This window comes from Misgurnus anguillicaudatus, chromosome 24 (assembly GCF_027580225.2).
Source record: "Misgurnus anguillicaudatus chromosome 24, ASM2758022v2, whole genome shotgun sequence".
Classification (NCBI taxonomy): Eukaryota; Metazoa; Chordata; class Actinopteri; order Cypriniformes; family Cobitidae; genus Misgurnus; species Misgurnus anguillicaudatus.
This window is the reverse complement of record NC_073360.2, coordinates 27707810-27717712: the sequence shown is the minus strand read 5'-3', so window position 1 is coordinate 27717712 and position 9903 is coordinate 27707810. Positions and strand designations below refer to the sequence as shown.

Genomic DNA, 9903 nt, shown 5'->3' with positions numbered 1-9903 from the left:
TTTGAAGCATAAAGCATTTTTTTATTTTAAAAGCAAAGACCAGAAAATGACAATTTAAAATAAACCACTAAACAATTTACCAACAAAAAGAGCCTTGTGCCATCCTTGGTGTATATGACTTTCTTTCTTCAACTGAACACATTCACTGCTATATGAAATAATATTATAGCTAATATCTTATGCTGAAGAAAGAAAGTCATATACACTTGGGAATATTCATTTGACAATCAACAGGTATCTTAACAATTTTCTAAACCATTTTTAAATAACCAGAAAGACTGGAAAGTGACCTTTTTATATAAACAACTGAAGGTAAACAATTTACCAACAAAAAGAGCCTTGTGCCATTCTTGGTGTATATGACTTTCTTTCTTCAACTAAACATTTAGTGTTATATGAAATAATGTTATAGCTTATATCTTATGCTGAAGAAAGAAAGTCATATACACTTGGGAATATTCATTTGACAATCAACAGGTATCTTAATTTTCTAAACCATTTTTAAATAACCAGAAAGACTGGAAAGTGACCTTTTTATATAAACAACTGAAGGTAAACAATTTACCAACAAAAAGAGCCTTGTGCCATTCTTGGTGTATATGAAATAATGTTATAGCTAATATCTTATGCTGAAGAAAGAAAGTCATATACACTTGGGAATATTCATTTGACAATCAACAGGTATCTTAACAATTTTCTAAAACTTTTTTAAAATAACCAAAAAAACTAAACAAAAAAGGGGGATCTAAACAAAATCCCACTCAAAGTCTGTTAATTTCCGCAATAGAGAGGCTACCTGCGGATTCATGGTACAGCTCTTTTTTTGGACGACTTTGCCAGTCTTCTTAGATGTCACTTTGCCCTTTTTGGCTTTTGAGCCACGCTCAGGGTTGATGTCAATGAAACGTCTAAATGGCAGAAAAAACAGAGGTGAATATTATGCATTTTTCACATTAGTTATGCATAACTAAATATTCACTAATGAATAGGGCCAAATAATTTCATACACTGGACATAATTGTCTTTCCAGAATGAAATTCAAACCTCAGTGGCTTTAATAATTTTACTTATTTGCAATTTAATTAGAGCATGTGTTTTTTTACTTGTGCATTCATGACTACTGTACATGATAATGTTAAAGCGATACATGGCAGAATAATACAATTTTGGCCAAGAATTACTTTCCATCAAGTAGACACTTTTTGCTTTAATTCTGATGATTTACACTTACAGCTCAAAAAAGTAAAAATCTAAATTTCTCAAAGTAGAGTATTTTCTCAAACATCACTCAAAAAATGATTTACAAACAGAATCTTCAAACTATGTACAATTGTGCACTCAATACTTTGTTGGAGCTTCTTCTGCATGAATTGCTGTGTAAATGCAGCATGACATGGAGGCAATAAGCCTATGGCACTGCTGAGGGGTTATTGAAGCCCAAGTTGCTTTAATAGAACAAGCAACAGAGATTGCGTCAGCCTTGGAAAGATTGTTAAGTTAAGAAGATTCAAGAACTTGGAAGAGCTTCACAAGTAGTGGACTGAAGCTAGAGTCAGCGCATCAAGAGCCACCACACACAGATGTCTTTGGGAATGTGACAGTTGTAGCCCATTTCCTTGAGTCAAGCCACTTCTTCACCACAAACGTTGTCAGAATATTTTCACCTGGGCTAATTGAGAAAAAGTCTGGATTGGTGATCAGTGCTCCAAAATCCTCTTCACAGATGAAAGCAAATTGTGCATTTCATTTGGAAATCAAGGTCCCGGAGTTTAAAGGAAACATTGAGAGGCCGAGAATCCAGTGTGAAGTGTTTCCACAGTCAGTGATGATGTGCCATCCATGTCATCTGCTGGTGTTGGTCCATTGTGCATTATCAAGTCAAATGAATTATTTGCATTATCAAATAATTAAAAGGAGCTGAAGGCCAATTTCAAAGCAACTTGGGCTTCAATAACCCCTCAGCAGTGCCACAGCCTTATGGGCTTCATGCCACAATGCACTGAAACAGTAATTTGTGGAAAGGAGCCCCAACAAAGTATTTAGTGCATAATTGTACATAGTGAAGATCTTTTTGAAGAACATTTACATTTGAAAAACATTATTTGAGTGATCTTTGAGAAACTAGATTTTTGCTTTGAGCTGCGCAGATGGATTGGTAAAGAGCGAGTGCAAAGCAGACTGCTACTAATAGGCTTTTAAATCTCTTTTGTGGTATTATGTCATAAACCAATCAGTCTGCAAAGCGTGCAGGATTTTTTAAACATTTTAACAGTGGCAGCTTACGTTTTTTTGCACCCAACATGAGTAGTGTGCCCACCCCGCCTCTGAATCAAAGTGAATAGTACACGAGACCACCGCTGCAAAGCTTACCAGGGTGCGGTACACTTAAGCGTACCCTGGTAAGCTTTTCAAGAATGGTCTCGTACGCAGGGGCGGAAATTTCATCTAAATGTTGGGGGGGACAATAAACAAGAAATTTTTCAAGAACAATTTTTGAAGGGGACACCAATAATACAGGCAAAATTGTACTTGCAAGGAAATATGTACAGATAGAAAACGTTTCTCTTTCTCTATGAACGGACGCAATTTTAATTTTAATACGAATGCAGAGGGGAAAAGAGTAATAAAATATTCTACTTAAGTAAAAGTAAAGTAACTTTAATAATATTTTACTTAAGTAAAAGTAAAGTTACTGGTCTAAAAATCTACTCAAGTTAAAAGTAAGTCATTTTAATTTTAATACGAATGCAGAGGGGAAAAGAGTAATAAAATATTCTTAAGTAAAAGTAAAGTAACTTTAATAATATTTTACTTAAGTAAAAGTAAAGTTACTGGTCTAAAAATCTACTCAAGTTAAAAGTAAGTCATTTTAATTTTAAGAGTATAAGTTACTTTTTTACAGCGGGGAGAGGTTTCTAGTATAGTTCAAAAAGGAAGGATATATACATCTCAAACTATGTTTTTAATTGTAAACATCTCTACAATTAAAGTGCAATAACAAATGTTAATAAAATAAAAAGCTTTTTTATAAATAAGAAACATTTATGGAATTATTTAATGATTTTTATAGGTTTATAGTTATGCACTTTTGAAGCAAAAATAATATGAGGTCAGCAGCTAGTAAATACAATCATTATATGAAGGTTGTAATTGATGTATTGCTGGTAACATACATTATGTTATTAAACTATATACATAAATGAGCATATAATGAGATGAGTGCCATGGCTATACATCCTTTACACGTTTATTGTATTCTAGTTTCCCAGACCTGTGTACCTGATGTCTTTCAATCTCTCTCTCTCTCTCTCTGCAATGTCTAATGATCTGCGCATTCTCGAGGACGTTCTTAAATTGTTTGACTTGACGCGAAGCTGCTAGACCTCGGAAGATAATGCGCATGTATTAAAAACGCGTTGTGCAAATTAGCGATTAAAACCCGGTCGGCAATTCTCAAACTCCGTACTCAAGAGCATGAACCCTACCTGAATGAAACAATCGCTTTGCGTCAATGGCCAGGGGTTTCTTTCATAAGAATTGAATTGAGGGTCTGCATTAGCCCGCGCCTGTCTCGTCCCTCTCCATGGTTCTTTTTGCGCATTCCCCCGCCCATCAATCAATCATCCGACCGTGGCGGATCACCTTACTTTTTTATTTATTATTTTTACTCAGTAACGGATATTATTTAACATGTAGCGAAGTAGCCTACAATACTTTAAACATACTTAAGTAAAAGTAAAGTACAGATTTTAAAAACTACTCAAAGTAAAAGTACAGAAAAAAACTCAGTTACAGCAAGGTGAGTAAATGTAATTTGTTACTTTCACCTCTGCATGAATGCATAAAAATGTTTTCTTGATCGTTTATCTGCTTCTGTTCTCAGAAAACGAAATGTTTAAATGTCAAAATAGTCCAGTTTTAAAACATATGAGGATAAACTGATAAGTGATGGGAAACGTTGTATTGTAGGCATGGCCGTAGCTACCATTGAGGACACCGAGGTCATGTCCTCAGTAGTTTTTTCTTGAAGTTTCGTTTCATTTTGATGTGAAAATAGCCGGCGAGACAATCCTTGCATCTACGGATCATCACGTGCAGTGATGGAAATAACGGCGTTATATATAAACGTCGTTTCCTTACAGCGTTACTGACATTAAATTGCTGCGCATTAGTATAATTAATCTCACTGAAGCGAGTAAACTCTCATCATTAGACAGGCAATGTTTTTCTCTTGCGTGTGTTGAGGGGTGGGAAACACATAACTGATTGGCCTGTGTATGTTAGAGGGGGTGGGACAAACACATAATCAATGATGATTGGCTGAATTTCCATCGTTAGCCAACCAGAAGCAGGATTAGCTCATACACTATATACATGCACAGCCCGAGCAGTGCCGTGTTGCCAACTTGTTGATGACTTTGTCGCTAGATTTAGCAACTTAAAAAAAGCGAAAAAGGACAAATCTTGCGATCTTTTCTGTCGTGGTTGGAGACTGACGCGAGATCATGTATCATTCTCTACACTCAACGAGCAGCTAGACAATCACAAGCAGCCCGGTCCTCACGTGGAGTCCGCCCGAGTCCCACACACCCGCAACGACAGAGCGATGGAAGTACAACAAGCTCAAAGGTAGCGGTCGCAAACACAAATAATAAGCACTGCTTCTATACAAGAATAGTATGCAAGAAAGGCAAGAATGTTTTTGTAACATGCAACGTAAAAAAGAGTCTCTCCACGTCTGTAATTCTAATCTAATAAAGCAAATGAAAATGAAAAGGCTGTAACAAACTTAACTATCATTTGGAAAGCCAGCAAAAGATGAGCAGAGAAGAAGGGAAGATGAGAAAGTTAAAGGTTATGCAGCAAATAGCCTACAATATGGGATGCAATACGGCTACCAATGAGATTAAAACCTACACTACTGCTCAAAAGTTTAAGGTCACTTAACTAAAATGTTAACTATGGTCTTAAAATCATTAAATCTGAAGGCTTATGGTTAAATGCTTGAAATTACTTTTGTAGACAAAATATAGCTGTGCCAAACAGATTAATTTTTGTTATTAGAAACCAAAAAATATATTTTTTGAAATAGATGACTTACACTGAATATTGAAGAAAAAGCAGCCACTAAGAGCCCTTATTATATATAAACTCCTTTTATACTCTTAAAAATTCATCCTAAATTGAAAATTTAAGAAGCTTCTTGAAAAAATGACACAGTTTTGCAGTTTCTAGGCAAAGGGTGACTTGCACTTCAAATGATGAAATGTAACCATTGATTTATTTTGGATGCTTTTAGTGACCAACAAAATTCTCACAGACACAGTTACATTTGTGCTATGTCGTAGTTTGGACATGTTTATTATTATTCTGTAATATGGAAAAAATGTAAATAATAAAAAAAATGTCCTCGGTATTTGAAAAATCCTGGCTACGGCCTTGATTGTAGGTATATAGCTGATTAACGCGTCGGCTCCGTACACTTCTCTACCACTCTACCACTTCTCTGTGTCGGTGGTGAGGTAAAAGGGGCGCGGGCAGTGGACCAAACCACTGTGAGGCAAGGGAGGGGGAATCAAAACTTTTAAAACGTTTTTTGATGTTGCTCCGTTTGCATTTGTATTGTTTCACTTCTTACACAACTATTTTAAGTATTATAAATCATTAAATTATTTTCAATACACATATTTTAATGATATTTTAGGGGGGACAACCCTCAAATAGGGGGGGTCCTGTCCCCCCCGACCCCCCCGGGATTTCCGCCCATGCTCGTACGATCAAACTGGCCAAATTAACTATACTTTGGGGCTCGAAAGAACTCTGGCACAGTACGATAAGAATAGTGTACACCTTAATATATGGTTCCGAGTTGAGACATGTCATTTTGCAGTAACAGACAAATATGGTTGACAAATATGATAATATGTAACCTTTGAACAAACTCAAGGGTGCACGCTGCCTCATCCTGATACTCAAGGTTGAAATTGTAAAATAAGGAAAACAACGCTGCAAGTCCAGAGACGAAACAGGGTTGGGCTCCTTCACACACAATTTCACCTTCCATACTTAGCATCCAACGCTTGTTGCTTAGAGATTCACCTGAAAATGACAAGAAAAACACTTTCAATAAAGACAAATTAAAGTTCTACTCTGTTTCTCTTTGGTTGTCTACACAGAGTTATGAATAAATATGAATGGAAATCTGACACTTCCCATTCAGAAGGTACACTATGCACCCAACACTTGTCTGTGAAAGAGAGATTAAAGGAATAGTCTACTCATTTTCAATATTAAAATATGTTATTACCTTAACTAAGAATTGTTGATACATTCCTCTATCATCTGTGTGTGTGCACGTAAGCGCTGGAGTGCGCTGCGACGCTTCAATAGCATTTAGCTTAGCCCCATTCATTCAATGGTACCATTTACAGATAAAGTTAGAAGTGACCAAACACATCAACGTTTTTCCTATTTAAGACGAGTAGTTATACGAGCAAGTTTGGTGGTACAAAATAAAACATAGCTCTTTTCTAAGCAGATTTAAAAGAGAAACTATATTTTATGGCGTAATAGGAGTTTTGGGAGTACTTCGAATCTGCGCAGTAACACCCTCCCTCTCCCATTATGAGAGGGAAAAGGGGAGCGGACTTTTCAGGCGAGTCAAAGTACTCCCAAAAGTGCTATTACGCCATAAAATATAGTTCCTCTTTTAAATCCGCTTAGAAAAGCGCTACGTTTTATTTTGTACCACCAAACTAGCTCGTATAACTACTCATCTTAAATAGGAATGGGGCTAAGCTAAATGCTATCAAAGTGTCGCAGCGCGCTCCAGCGCTTACAGGCACGCACTAAGACGATAGAGGGATGTATCAACTCTTCTTAGTTAAGGTAATAACATAATTTAATATTGAAAATGAGTAGACTATTCCTTTAAGTCCCTTAATGTTTACATACCAAGAATTATAAGACGTGGACTCCCTGGCAGATGCAGAGATTGCTTGACATCATGTGGAGTTGCAAATTCCTGAAACAGAAAGCACACTCATCAATTAACAGAACCAAAACATAAAATGTTACAAATAATTCTGAATAACTATACTTACATCTGCCTGAAGAATGATGCCATCTAACTTCTCCTTGAAGTGTGCAAGAAGCAGCTGTAGGACATTGGCAGCCACATCGTTTTCACCTTTGGAAAGGATGTTCCGAACATCATCGTTGGTTGGTTTGCCTTTAAAAAACTGCGTAATTATTTGTCCACACTCCTGAATTGACAATTCCAAAAGTCTTTTTACTTTTTTTTCAGTGAGCAGTTCAAAATGACCATATATATGCCTCTGTATGAAGAGATAAGGCCATTTCTTTTTCAACTCTGCAATTGTTGGGGGTGGGCTTGCATTGATCATGTGACGCTGAAGGAAATACGTCTCCTCCATGAGCTTGCAAACATCTCCTCTTTCTGCACCAGAGTCTCCTTCATGAAGATATATCTCCTCCATCTTCAGACGCTTCAGTTCAAGAGTTTCAGAACTTTCACCAGGTGGAAGAGAAGGCTGCCATCTTGTACAACCATACGAGTCAGTAGAACTACGTTTTCGACTAGTTCCACTGTCACTACTTTGGATCCTTTGACTTAGAGTATTATTTCTATTAAGATGCTCTATCCGTACTTTTAGCTGTGACAGAAGAGATTCATTTCCACCCCCAATTTGCCTGTCACCTATCATGTCAGCAAAAGATTTTGGATACTCCCTAACGACTTTGCGAGTAACAGTGGCACACTGTGATCTGGTGGGGTTTAGGTCATGCTTTCTTATTTCATCAGCAAGAACTCTAATCATTTGGCGTCTGTCAGCAGGGGAAGGTCTCTGACCATTCTTTGCAGCACTCTGAATACCTGCTGGCATTATGTTCCAGGGAACTTTGAAATTTTCAGGCCATGACTGTGACACACAGATTGATGTGCTCGAGGAGCTGGATTGAGGTGAAACAATTTCAGAATTGGTTTCAGAGGAGGCCATGGGGAGAACTTCAACAGGAAGTGAAACAACTGTGCTGTTCTGATTTTCTGTGGATTAAACATAAAGAAAGAAATAATTTATTGCCTTAAAACTTAGATAATATAAAATAATGCAATGCAGTGTTGCACATGTTAAATTGTGTCATCCATAGTTAATTTAGTCAACACAACCTTACCTTGATTTTTCCAAGCACAAAGAAGTTTTCTGCATTGAATAGGTCGCAAGAACTCCAAAATGTCATCATCTTTAACGTACACCAAATCATCCACACTCTCAACTCCTTGGTCCACAAGCTTCTCAACCAACTGATTAATGACATCTGGAGACAGGGTCGGCAACACAGATAATATGGCATGTTTCAGTACTTCTCCAAGTCCTGACATTATTCTAGAAGAGGGAAGAAATGATGGAGAACTATTACTGGCAAGCCACAGAAGGAGTATTCAGGCAGAGGATAGTAATCTAGTAGGCTGTCTTGATTAATGCATAAATAGCCTTCATCTTGTGATGTCAAGCAGTGAACACCCTGGTCTATGAGACAAAATGACTGACATTTCTTTGTGACAAAATAAACCTTGGAATTATTGTGAACAAGAATCAAGTGAATCTTCCCAAACACAATTCCCTCATCACTATTCTGCAAAACAACATGCATGTTCTTTTTGTAAAGTGTTCCCTTCACAGTTGCGTCATTGGATGTCAGTGTATCACTTGGCTGAAAGTTAAAGCAGGCAACAGATCTCTGAATGTCATCATTGTAGTCTTTCACATCAAACTCTGTTCCTCTTTCCACCACAACATCTTCTGGGAAAGGACTTCCTGCACTTAGGTAAGCCTGCAGAAGTTGATGTCTTTCTGCCAATGTAGCAGTCAGGTTCTTAAAATTATGCAATTTTCTTGCACACTCTTTGAAATATGAGTGCTTACTCTCAAAACGTAGTGTCCACAGGCGAATAAGTGGACCAAAACGATCAGTCAGCTCAGGATAGTGACACATGTAGTGGTGCTTTGGCTTAAGTGGATGACTTGGAAAAGTCAACTTTCGAGTCTCAATATACTCCTCTATTAGTACGGATACATATGCAATCTGACCAGCAGTAATTGAAGGAGCACATATGAGCTCTACTATTTGTCTGAGTTGAAGAATCAGCTGCCAAACATCATTGTCAGTTGGGCTGTTGATCTTATCCCCTATCAAAAGAGGCAAAAGCCTAAGAAAGCACCAATTCTGAACAGCATGTCCACTTAATTTGCCACTACTGGGAGTTATGTCAGCTGGCTTATCACGAGCATCATTCCCAAGATACTTGAACTGGTTAATGTGACGATTTAGTTCAGTGTATGTGAACTGTTTCTCCTGTTTCACAAAATGGTCAATGTACAGTGCAAGGTCAAATGACACAACACCTTCAAAAAGGTCATGTCCAAGACAGGGAGGTAAGCCTGGCTGGCAAACGTGAAAATATTTCAGCTCATTAAAGACAGAATTACTTTTGACACCAACTGCACTTTCAGCTCCACCAGCATCCAAATCTTTAAGATTCTGCTCATATGACTTAACAGTTCTTGTTAAGGCTTTTGTTAGAGTTGCAGAGGTAAATGTTTGGCGGTCTATTTCACAATATCGGCAAAAGTTGTTGCTTTTACTAAAATTTTCAATAAAGCCACCAATGCAATGTGATCCAAGATTATCTCCAGCTATGGCACACACTGTACCTTTGTGTATCTTTCCATCAGCCAATACAACACCATTTTCCTCAAGGTCTTTAAGGTCTTTAATCAGGGTGGCAAAGACCAAATCCTGGCCAAAAAAATTAAAATCATTTTCCCTACACAGCAGAACGAGTTGCATATGATCAATACCTGACCTACAGTGAGGCAT

General features: G+C 37.4%; 1 protein-coding gene across 1 annotated transcript; it reads right to left on the bottom strand.

Moving 5' to 3' along the window:
* Positions 1-8662, bottom strand: LOC141361660 (uncharacterized). Its single transcript, XM_073863256.1, has 5 exons — positions 8197-8662; positions 7104-8068; positions 6955-7024; positions 5931-6099; positions 1-908 (listed from the first exon to the last, which is right to left on the bottom strand). Exons 1-5 carry the CDS (start codon positions 8402-8404, stop codon positions 746-748), a joined length of 1575 nt encoding a protein of 524 aa, XP_073719357.1. The 5' UTR covers positions 8405-8662; the 3' UTR covers positions 1-745.
* Between the last annotated feature and the right edge of the window lie 1241 nt (positions 8663-9903).

Bases quoted from the DNA above. Each gene is read 5' to 3' on its own strand.
- LOC141361660 (XM_073863256.1), bottom strand. From the start codon at position 8,404: ATGTCAGGACTTGGAGAAGTACTGAAACATGCCATATTATCTGTGTTG. The intron at 7,025-7,103 runs GTAAGTATAGTT...TTTCTGTTTCAG, and splicing joins GCATCATTCTTCAGGCAGAT to GAATTTGCAACTCCACATGA. The intron at 6,100-6,954 runs GTATGTAAACAT...TGTCATTTTCAG, and splicing joins TCCACGTCTTATAATTCTTG to GTGAATCTCTAAGCAACAAG.